The following is a 24,193-nucleotide window of genomic DNA, read 5'->3' as shown; positions in this document are numbered from 1 at the left end:
TTTTCATGATTGACGATACGTAACGCCTGCCAATTTGAAAAAGACATAGCAAAATGTGTTTAATATTTCATTTCCATGGTACTATACAGTACAACGCTGACACATTTAAACCTCGAATGTTAATGCTTAATATTTAACTTTTCATTTCCTTGTTGTGACAAAAAAGAACAATTATTCTCAGTTGGTAATTGACAATTATTTGACATACTCTGTGTGGTTTCAGACTGTCAAAATTTAAAATGATCAATCAGATTCGATTAATCAATCGCAATGCTTAATTTTGCTATTTCGTTTTCCTCCTTGTGTTTTTGGTTGTGTTAAACCTGTCAATCAAACACGGCTGGAAGGGTTTTGGTAATGTGAGGAGGAAGAGGTTGCCTGGTCTTTGTTAGCTATGCTCAGACAAAAAAAAATACCACAAAAATACCGGTACTCATAATTTCTAAAAATTATTTCTGGATCAGAGAGGAAGAGGCAATGCTGTACTATAAATGAATGAATAAATCACATAGATTATCTATGCTGTCTAGGACGGGTGGTGAGGAAGGAGTTCGCTGGAGGAGACAGATCGGTGACGGTGCTGCACGCTACTAGCAATGATGGCTATGGTATGCAGTGCATTCGGAAAGTATTCAGACCTTTTTGACTTTTTCCACATTTTGTTTACATTACAGTCAGATTCTCTCAAGCTCTGTCAGGTTGGATGGGGAGCGTCGCTGCATAGCTATTTTTAAAGTCTCTCCGGAGATGTTCGAATCGGGTTCAAGTCCGGGCTCTGGCTGGGCCACTCAAGGACATTCAGAAACTTGTCCTGAAACCACTCCTGCGTTGTCTTGGCTGTGTGCTGTTAGGTTCTTATTTTTCAGAGTAAATAACTCACGGACACTAAAGAAGCTTTAGAGAGGTTAACCAAGTTTAATTCTTCCCAGAGGTTCTATACAGCTGTAATTCAGACAACCCAACATTTCTCACCATCACAGGTATATATATATCCCCCATAAGACACTTCTCCTTCTCTCCAATCCTTGTATCTTATGGTTCTACAGGAAAAGGGTAGTAAACCTTTATTACTCCCTTCAGGGGATCTGACCTCACCCCCTCCTTCTAATAGTCCACAGATGAACATCTGTCTCCCCTAAAGCAATCCTTTGATCTCCTCCCGTCCACCCAGCACATTTCACAGCCACTCTGTCTTTCTACAGATCTCACTCCTTAATATACTATGCGTCTCATCTACCATGTCTTTAATATCTCAATGTTCAAAATGTCGAATCCAACAGTGCTTAAGGTTGTTGTCCTGTTGGAAGTTGAACCTTTGCCACAGTCTGAGGTCCTGAGCGCTCTGGAGGAGGTTTTCATCAAGGATCTCTCTGTACTTTGTTCTGTTCATCTTTGCCTCAATCCTGACTAGTATCCCAGTCCCTGACGCTGAAAAACATCCCCACAGCATGATGCTGCCACCACCATGCTTCACCATAGGGATGGTGCCAGGTTTCCTCCAGACGTGACGCTTTGCATTCAGGCCAGAGTTCAATCTTGGTTTCATCAGACCAGAGAATCTTGTTTTCTCATGGTCTGAGAGTCTTTAGGTGCCTTTTGGAAAACACCAAGCAGGCTGTCATGTGCTTTTTACTGAGGAGTGGCTTCCGTCTGGCCACTCTACCATAAAGGCCTGATTGGTGGAGTGCTGCAGAGATTGTTGTCCTTCTGGAAGGGTCTCCCATCTCCACAGAGGAACTCTAGAGCTCTGTCAGTGTGACCATCGGGTTCTTGGTCACCTCCCTGACCAAGGCCCTTCTCCCCCGATTGCTCAGTTTGGCCGGGCGGCCAGCTCTAGGAAGAGTCTTGGTGGTTCCAAACTTTTCCCATTTAAGAATGATGGAAGCCACTGTGTCCTTGGGGACCTTCAATGCTGTAGAAATGTTTTGGTACCCTTCCCCAGATCTGTGCCTCGACACAATCCTGTCTCGTAGCTCTACGGACAATTCCTTCGACCTCATTGCTTGGTTTTTGCTCTGACATGCACTGTCAATTGTGGGACCTTTATATAGACAGATGTGTGCCTTTCCAAATCATGTCCAATCAACTGAATTTACAACAGGTGGACTCCAATCAAGTTGTAGAAACATCTCAAGGATGATCAATGGAAACAGGATGCACCTGAGCTCAATATCGAGTCTCATAGCAAAAGGTCTGAATACTTACGTAGATAAGGTATATACTGTTTTGTATTTTTTTTAAATACATTTCCAAACATTTCTAAAAACCTGTTTTCGCTTTGTGTGTAGATTGCTGAGGATAAACATGTATTTAATGAACTTTAGAATAAGGTTGTAACATAACAAAATGTGGTAAAAGTCAAGGGGTCTGAATACTTTTCTCAAGGCACTGTGTGTATATATATATATATATATATATATTGACAAAGTGACTGTGTGAGAGAGCGAGAGGGAGAAGGACCCCTTTGGTCATTAGTCTTGGAGTTAGTCATTGGTGGGACAGTATTTACAATGCCATGGCACCATAGGATGTTCCCACAAGAGATAGGAAGACCACCTGCCTGCTCTGCCCCTTCAGTAGTACTATGACTCCATCTTTTCTTGAGCATTAAAGCTGTTCTTTGACTCAATAGTATTCAAGCTGCAAGCCAAAGTGAATCAACGAGCCGTGAGAACCCAGATCTGGCTCTTCTCCAGAGAAGCAGTGAACATGTTTACTCTAGGCACATTATAAAGCACCAGGATTCTCTGGCATTGTTTCACTTTTCCAGTTGACTCTTTCCCGTGCATACTGGGCCTGGGTCAGAGTTGGTTTTTCCAATTGACTCTTTCCCGTGCATACTGGGCCTGGGTCAGAGTTGGTTTTTCCAGTTGACTCTTTCCCGTGCATACTGGGCCTGGGTCAGAGTTAGTTTTTCCAGTTGACTCTTTCCCATGTATGCTGGGCCTGGGTCAGAGTTGGTTTTTCCAGTTGACTCTTTCCCGTGCATACTGGGCCTGGGTCAGAGTTGGTTTTTCCATTTGACTCTTTCCCATGTATGCTGGGCCTGTGTCACGTCCTGACCAGTAAAGGGGTCATTTTGTTATTGTAGTATGGTCAGGACGTGGCAGGGGTGTGTTTGTTTTGTGTTGTTGGGATTTTGGGGTACTGTTCTATGTCAAGTATTTCTATGTTTGTATTTCTATTTCTATGTTCAGGGTTTTGGTTTGGCCTTCAATTGGAGGCAGCTGTTCTTCGTTGCCTCTAATTGGAGGCCATATTTAAGTAGGGGTTTTCAGCTTGTGTTTTGTGGGTGGTTGTTTCCATGTATAGTCATAGTACCTAGCTAGTGTTTTTCGTCGTTGTTTTCTTTCCGTGTTTTCTAGAAGAAGATGAGCATTCACATACCCGCTGCATTTTGGTCCACTCAATACGACGTTTATGACAGCCTGGGTCAGAGTTGTTTTTTTTTTCTTCAGTTGACTCGTTCCCATGCATACTGGGCCTGGCTCAGAGTTGGTTTTTCCACTTGAGATAGTGAGTTAGGCTTGCATCCTAAATGGAACCAGGTTCCCTAAATAGGGCACTACTTTTGACCAGGGCCCTTAGGGAATAGGCTACCATTGGGACGTAGATAGAAGCAGTTCCAGAGGGGGGCAAAAGAAGTGCACTGTACAGGGGATTCCGTTCCATTTTGGGACACGGTCCTAGTAGTGATGTCATGACTGTGTATATCTATAGCAGCTCTGGTTCTGAGAATAATGACTAAAGCACAACTTTTACTTTTTTTCTCCCCCACTGTGAGAGAAGTTGTTGTTGCTGTTGTGAACATTTTCTCTCTTTAAATGATAGTTAGTCTCCTTAACTTCCCCTCATTAAAAGACTCAGTGAAACAGAAAGACTCAGCCTTATAGAGTAGCACAGTGTAACGTTAGCTGTTACCTGTTACCTGTTGGCTGTTGGCTGTTGGCTGTTGGCAAAAGACAGTGGTTGCTTCCCAAATGGCACCATGATCCTATATAGCGTACTGCTTTTGACCTGAGCTATATGGGAATATGGTTCCATTTGGGACAAAATCTAATAAAACATTATTTGTCACATGCTCCGAATACAACAGGTACCTTACAGTGAAATGCTGAATACAACAGGTGTAGACCTTGCCATGAAATGCTGAATACAACAGGTACTTTACCGTGAAATGCTGACTACAACAGGTACCTTACCGTGAAATGCTGAATACAACAGGTACCTTACCGTGAAATGCTGAATACAACAGGTACTTTACCGTGAAATTCTGAATACAACAGGTACCTTACCGTGAAATGCTGAATACAACAGGTACCTTACAGTGAAATTCTGAATACAACAGGTACCTTACCGTGAAATGCTGACTTAGCAAGCCCTTAACCAACAGCGCAGTTCAAGAAAGACACAGTCAGTATCTTATAGACACAGTCAGTATCTTAGTTATAAAGACACAATCAGTATCTTATAAAGACACAGTCAGTATCTTAGTGTCATGATCGCTGTCCTCAAACTCCCTGTCATAAATAAGCCAAGGCGCAGCGTGCCGGTAATTCCACATCCTTTATTTGGAAGTGAAACCGAACAAAACAATAAACATGATAAACAGAAAGAAACGTGATGTTCTGGGGCTGCTCAAAGGCAGCTACACAAAAACAAGATCCCACAACTCAAGGAGGGAAAAAGGGCTGCCTAAGTATGGTTCCCAATCAGAGACAACGATGGACAGCTGCCTCTGATTGGAAACCATACCTGGCCAAAACAAAGAAATAGAAAAACTAGATTGCCCACCCCACATCACACCCTGACCTAACCAAACTAGAGGAAAATAAACGTCTCTAAGGTCAGGGCGTGACAGTACCCCCCCAAAGGTGCGGACTCCCGGCCGCAAACCTGAACCTTTAGGGGAGGGTCCGGGTGGGCACCTATTCTTGGCGGCGGCTCTGGTTCGGGGCATAGCCCCCACTCCGCCCCCCGCTTCTGTGTCGCCGGAGGAACCAGACCGTGGATCATCGCCGGAGGCTCAGAACTGGAGACCGCCGCTGAATACTCTGGGCTGCAGACCGCCGCTGAAGACTCTGGGCTGCAGAGTGTCGCTGGAGGCTCCGGACTGGGGGACGTCGCTGGAGGCTGCGGACTGGGGGACTTCGCTGTAGGCTCCGTGCCATGGATCATCACTGCAGGTTCCGCACCATGGATCATCACTGAAGGCTCTGGGCCATGGATCATCACTGAAGGCTCTGGGCCATGGATCATCACTACAGGCTCCGGGCCATGGATCATCACTACAGGCTCCGGGCCATGGATTATCACTGGAGGCTTCTTTCGTGGAGCTGGAACAGGTCTCACCAGACTGGGGAGACGCACTGGAGACCGGGTGCGCAGAGCTGGCACAGGATATACTGGGCCGTGGAGGCGCACTGGAGGTCTGGAGCGTATGGCTGGCACAACCCGTCTTTGTTGGATGCTCAACTCAGCTCGACAACTGCAGGGGGCAGGCACAGATCGCACCGGCTTGTGAGTGCGCACTGGCGACACAGTGCGCATCACCGCATAACACGGTGCTTGCCCCGTCACTCGCTCCCCACGGTAAGCACGGGGAGTTGGCTCAGGTCTCCACCCTGACTCTGCCAAACTCCCTGTGTGCCCCCCCAAAAAATACATTTGGGGATGCCTCTCATGCTTCCCTTGATGTTGGTTCTCCCCGGTCCAGCTCGTCTTCCCAGTAAGCGCACGCTGCTTGGCTTTCTTGTGGTGGGATCTTCTATCACGATCACTGTCCTCAAACTCCCTGTCATAAATAAGCCAAGGCGCAGCGTGCCGGTAATTCCACATCCTTTAATTAGAAGTGAAACCGAACAAAACAATAAACAGGATAAACAGAAAGAAACGTGACGTTCTGGGGCTGCTCAAAGGCAGCTACACAAAAACAAGATCCCACAACTCAAGGAGGGAAAAAGGGTTGCCTAAGTATGGTTCCCAATCAGAGACAACGATGGACAGCTGCCTCTGATTGGAAACCAGTCAGTATCTTATAGACACAGTCAGTATCTTAGTTAGTTATGAAGCAGTTCTGTGTAACGTTAAAGATGGTGGGAACTGAGTCATACTTCTTTTAAGTCATTTTCTATTAAGGTATCTTTACTTTTACTCAAGTATGACAATTGAGTACTTTTTCCACCACTGGTGTCACCTCAAATGCTACTGAGATTAGCATTTTTTGCTTACATCCTCTTTGATAATGTTAGCTGTAGGCTAATAGTAACTTCGTTATGATGCAGGACTGTGTAACGTTATTTGTTAGCCACGTCTGGTCCTCCAGCTGATACTGGTCCAACTAGGGTAATGGCATAGGTGCCTACTGTGTGTGTAGGACTGTGTATATCCCCTCGTAAAAGACTGGTTGAGAGGAAACACATGAAGCAGGACTGTAACGTTAGCTGATTCTCCAGATGATACTGGTCCAACTAGGGTCATTTATAGAGGTGTCTAGGTTAAAAGTCAGAGCAATGTTTCCACAACACACAACGTCCTTGTTTACATCAAACCTAGTCATAGGAGGGTTTTTTTCTCCTTTCAAGTCGATTCAGTGGTGCTATATTAACATGAAATAGACCTACACGTGTAAATGTTATTGCACAATCAAATGTTTTAGATGAAATATCTCTGTTGTTCTCTTACTCTGTCTGTCTGTCTGTCTGTCTGTCTGTCTGTCTGTCTGTCTGTCTGTCTGTCTGTCTGTCTGTCTGTCTGTCTGTCTGTCTGTCTGTCTGTCTGTCTGTCTGTCTGTCTGTCTGTCTGTCTGTCTGTCTGTCTGTCTGTCTGTCTGTCTGTCTGTCTGTCTGTCTGTCTGTCTGTCTCTCCCTTCATCCGTCTCTGACGTGGCTGATGTCTCTCCAGGATCGTGTTGATCTGTGCCAAGCGTTCTCTGTTCGCGGTGTTCTCAGTGTTGCCCTATGGAGAGAGCGTTCACATCAGGTACAGTACAACTCATTCCCTTCACACTATGCTGATTCATTGTATCACGTTTAGTAATGTGTTGCTTCCTCACACTATTAAACTGGGAATATTCACACATTTATCGTACCACAAACTGTTCACTCAAATGATCCCGCTCTGTTTTATGAGATTCCTGCTTTAACCGGGTAGTAGTGTAGACTGCAGAGGAGTCGTGTAGGCAAGCCTGGGCCCACTCACTGGGGAGCCTGGGCCCACCCACTGGGGAGCCTGGGCCCACCCAATCAGATGCTCTTTACTTGTCAGTGTTCCAAACAGGACATGATTTGTCTTTTTACCTAAACATGTAAACACCATCAGATAGAAGTCATAGCTAGCAGTGCACTGTAATGACATTCACTCTCATGGGATGGGTGGCCAAAAATAATTAACTGAAAGCCACACCTCAAATAAGTCACAAATTTGACCTCATTGAGGCATATGTGCTGTGCTTCTACGGCTATATGCACCATGTCGTTCCCGAGGACTGTGAGCTCTCGTTCTCCGTGGCCGAAGTGAGTAAGACCTTTAAGCATGTTAACCCTAGCAAGGCTGTCGGCCCAGACGGCATCCCTAGCCGCATCTTCGGAGCATGTGCAGACCAGCTGGCTGGTGTGTTTACGGACAGTATCCTGAACTTAGTCACTGTCACTAGCCTGGCTACCACCCAGTTACTCATCCCTGTACATAGGCTGCTGCCCACTGTACATAGACATGGAACACTGGTCCCTTTAGTAATGGAACACTGGTCCCTTTAGTAATGGAACACTGGTCCCTTTAGTAATGGAACACTGGTCCCTTTAGTAATGGAACACTGGTCCCTTTAGTAATGGAACACTGGTCCCTTTAGTAACGGAACACTGGTCCCTTTAGTAATGGAACACTGGTCCCTTTAGTAATGGAACACTGGTCCCTTTAGTAATGGAACACTGGTCCCTGTAGTAATGGAACACTGGTCCCTGTAGTAATGGAACACTGGTCCCTTTAGTAATGGAACACTGGTCCCTTTAGTAATGGAACACTGGTCCCTTTAGTAATGGAACACTGGTCCCTTTAGTAACGGAACACTGGTCCCTTTAGTAATGGAACACTGGTCCCTTAGTAATGGAACACTGGTCCCTTTAGTAATGGAACACTGGTCCCTTTAGTAATGGAACACTGGTACCTGTAGTAATGGAACACTGGTCCCTTTAGTAATGGAACACTGGTCCCTTTAGTAATGGAACACTGGTCCCTTTAGTAACGGAACACTGGTCCCTTTAGTAATGGAACACTGGTCCCTTTAGTAATGGAACACTGGTCCCTTTAGTAATGGAACACTGGTCCCTGTAGTAATGGAACACTGGTCCCTTTAGTAATGGAACACTGGTCCCTTTAGTAATGGAACACTGGTCCCTTTAGTAACGGAACACTGGTCCCTTTAGTAATGGAACACTGGTCCCTTTAGTAATGGAACACTGGTCCCTTTAGTAATGGAACACTGGTCCCTTTAGTAATGGAACACTGGTCCCTTTAGTAATGGAACACTGGTCCCTTTAGTAATGGAACACTGGTCCCTTTAGTAATGGAACACTGGTCCCTGTAGTAATGGAACACTGGTCCCTTTAGTAATGGAACACTGGTCCCTTTAGTAATGGAACACTGGTCCCTTTAGTAACGGAACACTGGTCCCTTTAGTAATGGAACACTGGTCCCTTTAGTAATGGAACACTGGTCCCTGTAGTAATGGAACACTGGTCCCTTTAGTAATGGAACACTGGTCCCTTTAGTAATGGAACACTGGTCCCTTTAGTAATGGAACACTGGTCCCTTTAGTAATGGAACACTGGTCCCTGTAGTAATGGAACACTGGTCCCTTTAGTAATGGAACACTGGTCCCTTTAGTAATGGAACACTGGTCCCTTTAGTAATGGAACACTGGTCCCTTTAGTAACGGAACACTGGTCCCTTTAGTAACGGAACACTGGTCCCTTTAGTAATGGAACACTGGTCCCTTTAGTAATGGAACACTGGTCCCTTTAGTAATGGAACACTGGTCCCTTTAGTAATGGAACACTGGTCCCTTTAGTAATGGAACACTGGTCCCTTTAGTAATGGAACACTGGTCCCTTTAGTAATGGAACACTGGTCCCTTTAGTAATGGAACACTGGTCCCTTTAGTAATGGAACACTGGTCCCTTTAATAACGGAACACTGGTCCCTTTAATAATGGAACACTGGTCCCTTTAGTAATAGAACACTGGTCCCTTTAGTAATAGAACACTGGTCCCTTTAGTAATAGAACACTGGTCCCTTTAGTAATAGAACACTGGTCCCTTTAGTAATAGAACACTGGTCCCTTTAGTAATAGAACACTGGTCCCTTTAGTAATAGAACACTGGTCCCTTTAGTAATAGAACACTGGTCCCTTTAGTAATGGAACACTGGTCCTTTTAATAATGGAACACGGGTCCCTTTAGTAATGGAACACTGGTCCCTTTAGTAATGGAACACTGGTCCCTTTAGTAATGGAACACTGGTCCCTTTAGTAATGGAACACTGGTCCCTTTAGTAATGGAACACTGGTCCCTTTAGTAATGGAACACTGGTCCCTTTAGTAATGGAACACTGGTCCCTTTAGTAATGGAACACTGGTCCCTTTAGTAACGGAACACTGGACCCTTTAGTAACGGAACACTGGTCCCTTTAGTAATGGAACACTGGTCCCTTTAGTAATGGAACACTGGTCCCTTTAGTAATGGAACACTGGTCCCTTTAGTAATGGAACACTGGTCCCTTTAGTAATGGAACACTGGCCCCTTTAGTAATGGAACACTGGTCCCTTTAGTAACGGAACACTGGTCCCTTTAGTAATGGAACACTGGTCCCTTTAGTAATGGAACACTGGCCCCTTTAGTAATGGAACACTGGTCCCTTTAGTAACGGAACACTGGTCCCTTTAGTAATGGAACACTGGTCCCTTTAGTAATGGAACACTGGTCCCTTTAGTAATGGAACACTGGTCCCTTTAGTAACGGAACACTGGTCCCTTTAGTAATGGAACACTGGTCCCTTTAGTAATGGAACACTGGTCCCTTTAGTAATGGAACACTGGTCCCTTTAGTAATGGAACACTGGTATATACACTGCTCAAAAAAAAAAGGGAACACTTAAACAACACAATGTAACTCCAAGTCAATTACACTTCTGTGAAATCAAACTGTCCACTTAGGCAGCAACACTGATTGACAATAAATTTCACATGCTGTTGTGCAAATGGAATAGACAACAGGTGGAAATGATAGGCAATTAGCAAGACACCCCCAATAAAGGAGTGGTTCTACAGGTGGGGACCACAGACCACTTCTCAGTTCCTATGCTTCCTGGCTGATGTTTTGGTCACTTTTGAATGCTGGCGGTGCTTTCACTCTAGTGGTAGCATGAGACAGAGTCTACAACCCACACAAGTGGCTCAGGTAGTGCAGCTCATCCAGGATGGCACATCAATGCGAGCTGTGGCAAGAAGGTTTGCTGTGTCTGTCAGCGTAGTGTCCAGAGCATGGAGGCGCTACCAGGAGACAGGCCAGTACCTCAGGAGACGTGGAGCAGGCCGTAGGAGGGCAACAACCCAGCAGCAGGACCGCTACCTCCGCCTTTGTGCAAGGAGGTGCAGGAGAAGCACTGCCAGAACCCTGCAAAATGACCTCCAGCAGGCCACAAATGTGCATGTGTCTGCTCAAACGGTCAGAAACAGACTCCATGAGGGTGGTATGAGGGCCCGACGTCCACAGGTGGGGGTTGTGCTTACAGCCCAACACCGTGCAGGATGTTTAGCATTTGCCAGAGAACACCAAGATTGGCAAATTTGCCACTGGCGCCCTGTGCTCTTCACAGATGAAAGCAGGTTCACACTGAGCACATGTGACAGACGTGACAGAGTCTGGAGACGCCGTGGAGAACGTTCTGCTGCCTGCAACATCCTCCAGCATGACCGGTTTGGCGGTGGGTCAGTCATGGTGTGGGATGGCATTTCTTTGGGGGCCGCACAGCCCTCCATGTGCTCGCCAGAGGTAGCCTGACTGCCATTAGGTACCGAGATGAGATCCTCGGACCCCTTGTGAGACCATATGCTGGTGCGGTTGGCCCTGGGTTCCTCCTAATGCAAGACAATGCTAGACCTCATGTGGCTGGAGTGTGTCAGCAGTTCCTGCAAGAGGAAGGCATTGATGCTATGGACTGGCCCACCCGTTCCCCAGACCTGAATCCAATTGAGCACATCTGGGACATCATGTCTCGCTCCATCCACCAACGCCACGTTGCACCACAGACTGTCCAGGAGTTGGCAGATGCTTTAGTCCAGGTCTGGGAGGAGATCCCTCAGGAGACCATCCACCACCTCATCAGGAGCATGCCCAGGCATTGTAGGGAGGTCATACAGGCACGTGGAGGCCACACACACTACTGAGCCTCATTTTGACTTGTTTTAAGGACATTACATCAAAGTTGGATCAGCCTGTAGTGTGGTTTTCCACTTTAATTTTGAGTGTGACTCCAAATCCAGACCTCCATGGATTGATAAATTGGATTTCCATTGATTATTTTTGTGTGATTTTGTTGTCAGCACATTCAACTATGTAAAGAAAAAAGTATTTAATAAGATTATTTCTTTCATTCAGATCTAGGACGTGTTGTTTAAGTGTTCCCTTTATTTTTTGGAGCAGTATATATATATATACACACACACCTATATTATTACCCCTTATCACAGTCACCTATATTATTACCCTTATCACAGTCACCTATATTATTACACCTTATCACAGTCACCTATATTATTAACCTTATCACAGTCACCTATATTATTACCCCTTATCACAGTCACCTATAATATTACCCTTATCACAGTCACCTATATTATTACACCTTATCACAGTCACCTATATTATTACACCTTATCACAGTCACCTATATTATTACACCTTATCACAGTCACCTATATTATTACCCCTTATCACAGTCACCTATATTATTACACCTTATCACAGTCACCTATATTATTACCCCTTATCACAGTCACCTATATTATTACCCTTAACACAGTCACCTATATTATTACACCTTATCACAGTCACCTATATTATTACCCCTTATCACAGTCACCTATATTATTACCCCTTATCACAGTCACCTATATTATTACCCTTATCACAGTCACCTATATTATTACTTCTTATCACAGTCACCTATATTATTACCGTTATCACAGTCATCTATATTATTACCCCTTATCACAGTCACCTATATTATTACCCTTATCACAGTCACCTATATTATTACACCTTATCACAGTCACCTATATTATTAACCTTATCACAGTCACCTATATTATTACCCCTTATCACAGTCACCTATATTATTACACCTTATCACAGTCACCTATATTATTACCCCTTATCACAGTCACCTATATTATTACCCCTTATCACAGTCACCTATATTATTACCCCTTATCACAGTCACCTATATTATTACCATTATCACAGTCACCTATATTATTACCCTTATCACAGTCACCTATATTTTTACCCTTATTACCCTTATCACAGTCACCTATATTATTACGCCTTATCACAGTCACCTATATTATTACCCCTTATCACAGTCACCTATATTATTACCCTTATCACAGTCACCTATATTATTACCCCTTATCACAGTCACCTATATTATTACCCCTTATCACAGTCACCTATATTATTACCCCTTATCACAGTCACCTATATTATTACCCCTTAATCACAGTCACCTATAATATTACCCCTTATCACAGTCACCTATATTATTACACCTTATCACAGTCACCTATATTATTACACCTTATCACAGTCACCTATATTATTACCCCTTATCACAGTCACCTATATTATTACCCCTTATCACAGTCACCTATATTATTACCCCTTATCACAGTCACCTATATTATTGCCTTTATCACACTAAACAAAAATACATCCGCAACAGTTCCTGAGTTACAGATCCCGCAGGTGAAGAAGCCGGTGGAGGTCCTGGGCTGCGGTTGTGAGGCCGGTTGGACATACTCCCAAATTTTCTGAAACGAGGTTGGAGTTTATGGTAGAGAAATTAACATTAAATTCTCTGGCAACAGCTCTGGTGGACATTCCAGCAGTCGGCGTGCAAATTGCACGCTCCCTCAACTTGACACTGTGTTGTGGGACAAAACATTTTAGAGTGGCCTTTTATTGTCCCCAGCACAAAGTGCACCTGTGTAATGATCACGCTGTTTAATCAGGTTCTTGATATGCCACACCTGTCAGGTGGATGGATTATCTTGGCAAAGGACAAATGCTGACTAATAAGGATGTAAACAAATTTCTGGCTATGTCATATGACTGTGGGCTACACTAGTTAATTTAACAGACAAGATTTGCTTAGAATTCCATGGCATTATTTTATAGTATGAAGAATACAATTGAACAAAGCTGAATAACATATAAATATTTTCTCCAAACGATTTTAGGGAGTGCGCACATTCGGATATTCTGTATTGGGCGGTTAACAAAGAAATAGGTCCTCCTATATGCTTAATTTAATGTAACTTTAGTTGTTCTACAAACGTTGGGCTATATGTGTTGATTTTTAATACATTGTAAGGCTGCATGATGTGACTCTAATGATGATTTGAAAAAAAGTTGCTTGAAAGGCTTGAGCTCCACTTAGTTTTTTGCGCAGGCTGTACACACTTCATCAGTCTCTCATTCACAATTTGACACGTACTTGATAATGCCATGAATTTCACTGCGGAATCCCCTTTGTGTGGCCGTAATGCACCCTAAAAAAAAATCCATGCCTTTTGCAGCCAGTGGCCATTGTACCCTTCTCCCTGAGTGCTGCGCACTCTGAAGCACCTCTCACTCGCATGGCTCTCCATCACCTGATCAGGTTTTTCTCACAGGCTACAAGTGAAGACCGACACATCGAGGACACAACTGCGTGCGTTCTCATCCAATTCCGAGGTGCATACTGAAGATATTGGAACAACTCAACAAGATGAGTAGGCCTAATGAACACAAAAAGCACTAGACTATGTCAATCTACTATCCCCTATAGTACAAAAGTCAACCTATTCTATTCTGTGTGAAAATATAAATATTCCAAACATAGTCTGGGACAGTTGTGGGATGCGATAGATCACAAATTAATACAACCACTAGCGTCAAAAAAGCTTTTATGCAATGTGGTTGACGCAACAATTCAGAACGTTTAACTTAAAATGTTGGTAAACTATTAGGCTATTTCTTCACATTATAAGCAATGCGCAAATGGCAGTAGTTGTAACGGCTTCGGTAGTCGGGTAGTCGGAATGAGGCGCAGGAAGCAGCGAACACAGGGAGTGGTGTTTTTAATCACACAGGATAAACAAAAGTTCCCAACCATAGGGAATAAAATACAGAATAGACGACCAGGTAAAGCCGACGAACAACACTTCGTCAATGAACACAAATTAATCCCGCACAAACAACAGACGGGCCAGCTGAACTAAATACCCCCTCTAATAGCTAATTGGCCCAAAACCAAAAAAAGGGAAAACCAAAAAGGGATCGGTAGTAGCTAATAGGCCGGTGACGACGACCGCCGAGCGCCACCCGAGCAGGAGGGGGCGCCACCGTCGGTGGGAATCGTGACAGTAGGCTATAAGCATAAATGTTCCATTAGCGGGAAAATACCATTATCAAAAGTGACCGCAAATGCGATTATGCAGGTGATGCTTCTATTATAAAGGTGCATTTTTATGGTGAAAATGATCTTCCCTAAACTGCTTATGTTGTCACTGGTGTCGTTGTGTAGAGAGGACCAAGGCGCAGCGGGTTGCGTGCTCATCATTATAATTTATTAAGTAAATGTGAACACGGGAAAAACGAATAAACAAAAGAACGGCAGACGACAGTTTAACAGGCTATACTTACAACAGCAGTGCTAAAGACAACTACCCACAATTAACAATCCCAAACACATACCTATATATAGGACTCTCAATCAGAGGAAAATAGAAACACCTGCCTCCAATTGAGAGTCCACACCCAAACCTAAACATAGAAAAACTAAACTAGACAGAACGTAGAAAATACAACCTAGAACATACCCAACACCCAGAACTAACCAATCACACACCCTAAACACAACCAAGCACCCCGAACCAACCAAAACAAATACCCTCTGCCACGTCCTGACCAAACTACAATACAAAATAATACCTAAACTGGTCAGGACGTGACCCTTGTGGATTCATGTGAATTAATGTGCTTAATTTTAAGAAGTTATTTGGCCACTTTAGTTGTGATACTAACCTTATCAAAACATATAGGTCTATGAGCTAGGCTACATGAGGTGTGATACAAACCTTATCAAAACACATAGGTCTATGAGCTAGGCTACATGAGGTGTGATACAAACCTTATTAAAACATATAGGACTATGGGCTAGGCTACATGAGGTGTGATACAAACCTTATCAAAACATATAGGTCTATGGGCTAGGCTACATGAGGTGTGATACAAACCTTATCAAAACATATAGGTCTATGGGTTAGGCTACATGAGGTGTGATATAAACCTTATTAAAACATATAGGTCTATGGGCTAGGCTACATGAGGTGTGATACAAACCTTATTAAAACATATAGGTCTATGAGCTAGGCTACATGAGGTGTGCGACTATGAAAAGTTTGCAAAAAAAGGCATTGTTTCTTATGCTGGGCATCATTCACAAGTGATAATATATAATTCACAAGTGATTGGCTAATATTGTCACCCATCAGACTATTCTTGATTTAATCTTGTATTTACATAAACTAAATCATATTTGTGTGAAATTTGGTTTGATTTAAAATGGACCTTTATCATGCACCTCCCAGGGGTTAATTTTCATGCCAGCCAGGTAGGCTGTACTCCTGTTTTAAAGAGAAGCAATGTGCTTAATGTTAGGAAAGTTGACTAATAAATATAGTAGGCGTAGCCTTTAGAAAGCTGATGGGATCCTCCTCTTTTTAGTAGAGGCCATCACTCTGTTTTCTCACATAGCCTATAGAAATGTTGCGCAACATGAGCTCATGGGCACTCATGAAGTGTTTGATTAGATTTTTGTAAATGTAATTTTTGATTAGATTTGCATTGATGTCAGAGTGATTAGAGGGACAATAGAGTGATGAGTACCAGGCAGTTAGCAAGTTTGGTAGGCTAGTAATGACCATCAGCAGCATCAGAGCTTGGAGAAGACTAATGACCGTGATAAAACGGTCATGTGGAATTTGACTGCCTTCATGACTAGTGACCGCCGGTGTGGCGGAAATACGGTCACCGCAACAGCCCTATGTGTAACCCTTTCCCACGTTCTCTCACACAGAGGAGTTAGCTAGGTTCTTTCCCACGTCCTCTCACACAGAGAAGTTAGCTAGGCTCTTTCCCTAGACCCTCGTCCTCACCCATCCTTACCCTCTGTGAGGCACCCTTGTCTTCTCACCCCCTCCATATCCCTGTCCTCTTTAATTGCTGCATCCTGCTACACTGACTTTTCTATGATGTAAATAACAACAGGCCGATCTGATCCCAGAGGCCAGTCCAGTCCAGAATGCTACGTGCACTGAGGTCCCAGTGTCACAGATACCAGGGGGGCAAAGGGCAGACATTTCACACAGGAGAAACACAGAGAGAAGGAATCAGTTTGAATTTTAGAACTATCTCTCTGACTCTCTCCTGTGTCTGGAACTATCTCTCTGTCTCTCTGCTGTCTAGAACTATCTCTCTGTCTCTCTGCTGTCTGGAACTATCTCTCTGTCTCTCTGCTGTCTGGAACTATCTCTCTGTTTCTCTCCTGTATCTGGAACTATCTCTCTGACTCTCTTGTGGAGCTCTCCTCTCCTATTACTTACTGTTAAATGGCATGGGGCTGATGAGGCTCTGAAGCTCTAAAATCATTATCCTCTCTCTCACTCTCACTCTCACTCTCTCCCTTTCTCTCTCTCTCTTTTCAGTGACCCCAAGTTGGACAGACGTAGACATTCATCCGGGAACATCTCTACCACTCTGGAGATGCTGCCAGGCCTGGAGGGGTTTGAATTGGAACCCTACGGCAAGGTACATTCTACATTAGTGTTTGGGTCAATGTCCTAAACGTACTCCTGGTCTATCTCCATGTATCATAGTCCCAGGTATGATGTAACCCATTGGTTTTAGGTTCATTAGAACATCTTAGTACGTATGATACATAGCTAGAAGTCCTAGATTATATTCCAGGGGGGGTGCCCCCAAAACTAGAGATGGTTTAGATTATATTCCGGGGGTGGGGGGGTGCCCCCAAAACTAGAGATGGTTTAGATTATATTCCGGGGGTGGGGGGGTGCCCCCAAAACTAGAGATGGTTTAGATTATATTCCGGGGGTGGGGGGGTGCCCCCAAAACTAGAGATGGTTTAGATTATATTCCGGGGGTGGGGGGGTGCCCCCAAAACAACTAGAGATGGTTTAGATTATATTCCGGGGGTGGGGGGGTGCCCCCAAAACTAGAGATGGTTTAGATTATATTCCGGGGGTGGGGGGGTGCCCCCAAAACTAGAGATGGTTTAGATTATATTCCGGGGGTGGGGGGGTACCCCCAAAACAAGAGATGGTTTAGATTATATTCCGGGGGGGTGCCCCCAAAACAAGAGATGGCTTAGTTTATATTCCAGGGGGGGTGCCCCCAAAACAAGAGATGGTTTAGATTATATTCCAAGGGGGGTGCCCCCAAAACAAGAGATGGTTTAGATTATATTCCAAGGGGGGTGCCCCCAAAACTAGAGTAGTCCTAACAGATAGCGTGTCCCAAAGTCTATATTCCTCATACAGTGCACTACTTTTGACCAGACCCTATAGTGGACTATGTAGGGAATAAGGTGCCATTTGGGCGGTAACCATAGGAACCCCCCTTTTACTCAGTGGTGTAAAGTACTTAAGTAAAAAATACTTTAAAGTTCTACTTAAGTCATTTTTGGGGGGTATCTGTACTTTACTATTTATATTTTTGACAACTTTTACCTCACTACATTCCTAAAGACAATAATGTACTTTTTACTCCATATGTTTTACCTGATACCGAAAAGTACTCGGTACATTTTAAATGCTTAGCAGGACAGGAAAATGGTCTAATTCACACACTTATCAACAGAACATTCCTGGTCGTCCCTACTGTCTCTGATCTGGTGGACTCACTAAACACATCCTTCGTTTGTCAATTATGTATGAGAGTTGGAGTGCGCCCTTGGCGATCCGTAAATACATTTTTAAAAAAGAGAAAAAGTATCCGTCTGGTTTGCTTAATATGAGGAAGTTAAAATGATTTATACTTGTACTTTTGATATTTAAGTAATTACCCTTTATAAAACTAGGCAAGTCAGTTAAGAACAAATTCTTATTTACAATGACAGCCTACCAGGGAACAGTGGGCTAACTGCCTTGTTCAGCAGCAGAACAACAGATTTTTACCTTGTCAGCTCGGGGATTCGATCTAGCAACACTTTCGGTTACTGGCCCAACACTCTAACCACTATTTATTTTTTATTTTTTTGTACAGTAGAACACTAGGCTACCTGCTGGTTACTAGTCCAACGCTCTAACCGCTAGGCTACCTGCTGGTTACTGGCCCAACGCTCTAACCACTAGGCTACCTGCTGGTTACTGGTCCAACGCTCTAACCACTAGGCTACCTGCTGGTTACTAGTCCAACGCTCTAACCGCTAGGCTACCTGCTGGTTACTGGCCCAACGCTCTAACCACTAGGCTACCTGCTGGTTACTGGCCCAACGCTCTAACCACTAGGCTACCTGCTGGTTACTGGCCCAACGCTCTAACCACTAGGCTACCTGCTGGTTACTAGTCCAACGCTCTAACCACTAGGCTACCTGCTGGTTACTAGTCCAACGCTCTAACCGCTAGGCTACCTGCTGGTTACTGGCCCAACGCTCTAACCACTAGGCTACCTGCTGGTTACTGGCCCAACGCTCTAACCACTAGGCTACCTGCTGGTTACTGGCCCAACGCTCTAACCACTAGGCTACCTGCTGGTTACTAGTCCAACGCTCTAACCGCTAGGCTACCTGCTGGTTACTGGCCCAACGCTCTAACCACTAGGCTACCTGCTGGTTACTGGCCCAACGCTCTAACCACTAGGCTACCTGCTGGTTACTGGCCCAACGCTCTAACCACTAGGCTACCTGCTGGTTACTAGTCCAACGCTCTAACCACTAGGCTACCTGCTGGTTACTAGTCCAACGCTCTAACCACTAGGCTACCTGCTGGTTACTAGTCCAATGCTCTAACCACTAGGCTACCTGCTGGTTACTGACCCAATGCTCTAACCACTAGGCTACCTGCTGGTTACTGGCCCAACGCTCTAACCACTAGGCTACCTGCTGGTTACTAGTCCAACGCTCTAACCACTAGGCTACCTGCTGGTTACTAGTCCAACGCTCTAACCACTAGGCTACCTGCTGGTTACTGACCCAACGCTCTAACCACTAGGCTACCTGCTGGTTACTGGTCCAACGCTCTAACCACTAGGCTACCTGCTGGTTACTGACCCAACGCTCTAACCACTAGGCTACCTGCTGGTTACTGACCCAACGCTCTAACCATTAGGCTACCTGCTGGTTACTGGCCCAACACTCTAACCACTAGGCTACCCTGCCGCCCCAGTATTAGTCAACAGGTTTAGGAACTATACTGCAACATGCTGTTTCCCACTGTGCTGTATTTTGCTTCCCTGTGCTACACTAGGCTGTGCTGTTTACTGTGCTATGCTAGGCTGTGCTGTTTTACTGTGCTACGCTAGGCTGTGCTGTTTTACTGTGCTACACTAGGCTGTGCTGTTTTACTGTGCTGTTTACTGTGCAACGCTGTGCTGTGCTGTTTTACTGAGCTATGCTAGGCTGTGCTGTTTACTATGCTACGCTAGACTGCTGTTTTTCTGTGCTATGCTAGACTGTGTATTGTTGTCCCTATCACTTGTTTTCTTCCTCCTCCCCTCATGGTGTTTTCCGTCCATCTCCTGTATGATTGATTGATTGATTGATTGATTGATTGATTGATTGATTGACCTCCTCTCCAGACGGTGTCGTACGCCCAGTTCCTATACCCGACAAATGCTCTGGTCCGCCAGAAGACTCCCTCGGTGGACATCACCCTGCAGGTGCCCCTCACCCATGTGACCCGGAACAGCATCCCCAGAAACCTCACCCCATCTAGGCTTAACTCCAATGTGGGACTGGATTTAGGTATTTGACCCGCGTGCATCATAGGAATGGATGTTGGTTGCACGTTATGGTGAACATTCCTAGTTCATCAGAGGGCAGATTGGAGCTGTTATCATATTGTAGAATGACTGTACCTGGTTTCCACAGGGTTATGACCGCTACTGCACCATGCTACCATGCTACCATGCTGGTTCTACTGCACCATGTACCATGCTACCATGTACCATGCTGGTTCTACTGCACCATGCTACCATGCTGGTTCTACTGCACCATGCTACCATGCTGGTTCTACTGCACCATGCTACCATGCTGGTTCTACTGCACCATGCTACCATGCTGGTTCTACTGTACCATGCTACCATGCTGGTTCTACTGTACCATGCTACCATGCTGGTTCTACTGTACCATGTACCATGCTGGTTCTACTGCACCATGCTACCATGCTGGTTCTACTGCACCATGCTACCATGCTGGTTCTACTGTACCATGCTACCATGCTGGTTCTACTGTACCATGCTGGTTCTACTGCACCATGCTACCATGCTACCATGCTGGTTCTACTGCACCATGTACCATGCTACCATGAACCATGCTGGTTCTACTGCACCATGCTACCATGCTGGTTCTACTGCACCATGCTACCATGCTGGTTCTACTGTACCATGCTGGTTCTACTGTACCATGCTACCATGCTGGTTCTACTGCACCATGCTACCATGCTGGTTCTACTGTACCATGTACCATGCTGGTTCTACTGTACCATGTACCATGCTGGTTCTACTGTACCATGCTACCATGCTGGTTCTACTGTACCATGCTACCATGCTGGTTCTACTATACCATGTACCATGCTACCATGCTGGTTCTACTGTACCATACTACCATGCTGGTTCTACTGCACCATGTACCATGCTACCATGCTGGTTCTACTGTACCATGCTACCATGCTGGTTCTACTGCACCATGTACCATGCTACCATGCTGGTTCTACTGCACCATGCTACCATGCTGGTTCTACTGTACCATGCTGGTTCTACTGCACCATGCTACCATGCTGGTTCTACTGTACCATGCTGGTTCTACTGCACCATGCTACCATGCTGGTTCTACTGCACCATGTACCATGCTGGTTCTACTGCACCATGCTACCATGCTGGTTCCACTGCACCATGCTACCATGCTGGTTCTACTGCACCATGTACCATGCTGGTTCTACTGCACCATGCTGGTTCTACTGTACCATGTACCATGCTACCATGCTGGTTCTACTGCACCATGCTACCATGCTGGTTCTACTGCACCATGTACCATGCTGGTTCTACTGCACCATGCTGGTTCTACTGTACCATGTACCATGCTACCATGCTGGTTCTACTGCACCATGTACCATGCTGGTTCTACTGCACCATGCTGGTTCTACTGTACCATGTACCATGCTACCATGCTGGTTCTACTGCACCATGTACCATGCTGGTTCTACTGCACCATGCTACCATGCTGGTTCTACTGCACCATGCTACCATGCTGGTTCTACTGCACCATGTACCATGCTGGTCCTACTGCACCATGTTGGTTCTACTGTACCATGTACCATGCTACCATGCTGGTTCTACTGCACCATGCTACCATGCTGGTCCTACTGCACCATGTACCATGCTGGTTCTACTGCACCATGCTGGTTCTACTGCACCATGCTGGTTCTACTGTACCATGTACCATGCTACCATGCTGGTTCTACTGCACCATGCTACCATGCTGGTTCTACTGTACCATGCTGGTTCTACTGCACCATGCTACCATGCTGGTTCTACTGTACCATGCTGGTTCTACTGCACCATGCTACCATGCTGGTTCTACTGCACCATGCTGGTTCTACTGCACCATGCTGGTTCTACTGCACCATGCTGGTTCTACTGCACCATGCTACCATGCTGGTTCTACTGCACCATGCTACCATGCTGGTTCTACTGCACCATGCTACCATGCTGGTTCTACTGCACCATGCTACCATGCTGGTTCTACTGTAGCATACTACCATGCTGGTTCTACTGCACCATGCTACCATGCTGGTTCTACTGCACCATGCTGGTTCTACTGTACCATGCTGGTTCTACTGTACCATGCTGGTTCTACTGTACCATGCTGGTTCTACTGACCAGAGAGAGAGAGAGAGAGAGAGTCCTGCTTTTCTCCCCCTCTGATGAATCCCAGTGATTAACAGAGGGGTGTTGCTGCTGTGGTCTAGATAGTGAAATAGAATTTCAAATTGAAACAGCGAGAGAGAGTGACTGGCTACTCCTCTCTCTGCACTGAGAGACAGACTGTCAGCAGCACTCGGCAGTGATCAGCATGGCCTGAGAGAGGGAGCGTGTGAGAGAGGGAGCGTGTGAGAGAGGGAGAGAAGGAGCGTGTGAGAGAGGGAGAGAGGGAGCGAGGGAGAGAGGGAGCGAGGGAGAGAGGGAGCGTGTGAGAGAGGGAGAGAGGGAGAGAGGGAGCGTGTGAGAGAGGGAGAGAGGGGAGAGAGGGAGCGTGTGAGAGAGGGAGAGAGAGAGGGAGAGAGGGAGCGTGTGAGAGAGGGAGAGAGGGAGCGTGTGAGAGAGGGAGAGAGGGAGCGTGTGAGCGAGGGAGCGTGTGAGAGAGGGAGAGAGGGAGCGTGGGAGAGAGGAAGAGGGAGCGTGTGAGAGGGGGGAGAGAGGGAGAGAGGGAGCGTGTGAGAGAGGGAGAGAGAGAGCGTGTGAGAGAGGGAGAGAGGGAGAGAGGGAGCGTGTGAGAGAGGGAGAGAGGGAGCGTGTGAGAGAGGGAGAGAGAGAGGGAGAGAGGGAGCGTGTGAGGGAGGGAGAGAGGGAGCGTGTGAGAGAGGGAGAGAGGGAGCGTGGGAGAGAGGGAGCGTGGGAGAGAGGGAGCGTGGGAGAAGGGGGAGACTTCTCGTATGCGTACCACAGATGGTGATAATTACAACACTGTGTTCTCCACCCCGCTCTTTCTTCCCTATATCCCTGGGTCTGATTTAGCAACACTTTGTTAACTAGCAACACACAGCTGTGCGTGTGCGTGTGCGTGTGCGTGTGTGTGTGTGTGTGCGCGTGCATGTGTGTTGCGCTAGCTGTTAGTTATTCTGTGTTGCCAAGGTGATCGGGACATATCCCAGAGACAGTTATTCTGTGTTTCCAAGGTGACCGGGGACAGATCCCAGAGACAGCTGATGGTGAATACAAGATGCCTCCTAAATGGTACCCTATTCCCTTTGTAGTGCACTACTTTTGACGAGAGCGCATAGGGAATGGGGTGCCATTTGGGACTCAGCCCCAGGAGTGTTGACAACACTGATATCCAGGTGAATTGTGAGTGAACAGTAATGTTACACACAGCGTGGATGTTTACAGACCTGGTAGCTGGTATAACTGATTGTCAGATGTCCGTTGTTCTCCTGGCTGTCTCTCTGTCTGAGGAGGACTTTATGATGTTCGTTGTTCTCCTGGCTGTCTCTCTGTCTGAGGAGGACTTTATGATGTTCGTTGTTCTCCTGGCTGTCTCTCTGTCTGAGGAGGACTTTATGATGTTCGTTGTTCTCCTGGCTGTCTCTCTGTCTGAGGAGGACTTTATGATGTTCGTTGTTCTACTGGCTGTCTCTCTGTCTGAGGCTGTCTCTCTGTCTGAGTGTGTCTCTCTGTCTGAGGAGGACTTTATGATGTTCGTTGTTCTCCTGGCTGTCTCTCTGTCTGAGGAGGACTTTATGATGTCCGTTGTTCTCCTGGCTGTCTCTCTGTCTGAGGAGGACTTTATGATGTTCGTTGTTCTCCTGGCTGTCTCTCTGTCTGAGGAGGACTTTATGATGGTCGTTGTTCTCCTGGCTGTCTCTCTGTCTGAGGAGGACTTTATGAATGATGTTATTTATTTGTATAGCTGGGTTTCT

The 24,193-nt window shown here is 45.7% G+C and overlaps 1 protein-coding gene across 1 annotated transcript in view; it reads left to right on the top strand.

Moving 5' to 3' along the window:
* Nucleotides 1-24,193, top strand: part of LOC115183930 (CDK5 and ABL1 enzyme substrate 2) — a 65,125-nt gene that overhangs the window by 40,114 nt on the left and 818 nt on the right. Inside the window, exons 3-6 of the mRNA XM_029744907.1 lie at nt 6,904-6,981; nt 17,027-17,129; nt 20,136-20,301; nt 23,409-23,485. Coding sequence (XP_029600767.1) covers nt 6,904-6,981; nt 17,027-17,129; nt 20,136-20,301; nt 23,409-23,485 — 424 coding nt within the window. The remainder of the gene's footprint in view (nt 1-6,903; nt 6,982-17,026; nt 17,130-20,135; nt 20,302-23,408; nt 23,486-24,193) is intronic.

Source organism: Salmo trutta, unplaced genomic scaffold, assembly GCF_901001165.1.
Source record: "Salmo trutta unplaced genomic scaffold, fSalTru1.1, whole genome shotgun sequence".
NCBI lineage: Eukaryota > Metazoa > Chordata > Actinopteri > Salmoniformes > Salmonidae > Salmo > Salmo trutta.
Note: the sequence above shows the minus strand (reverse complement) of the source record. Positions and strands in the feature narration are given on the sequence as shown.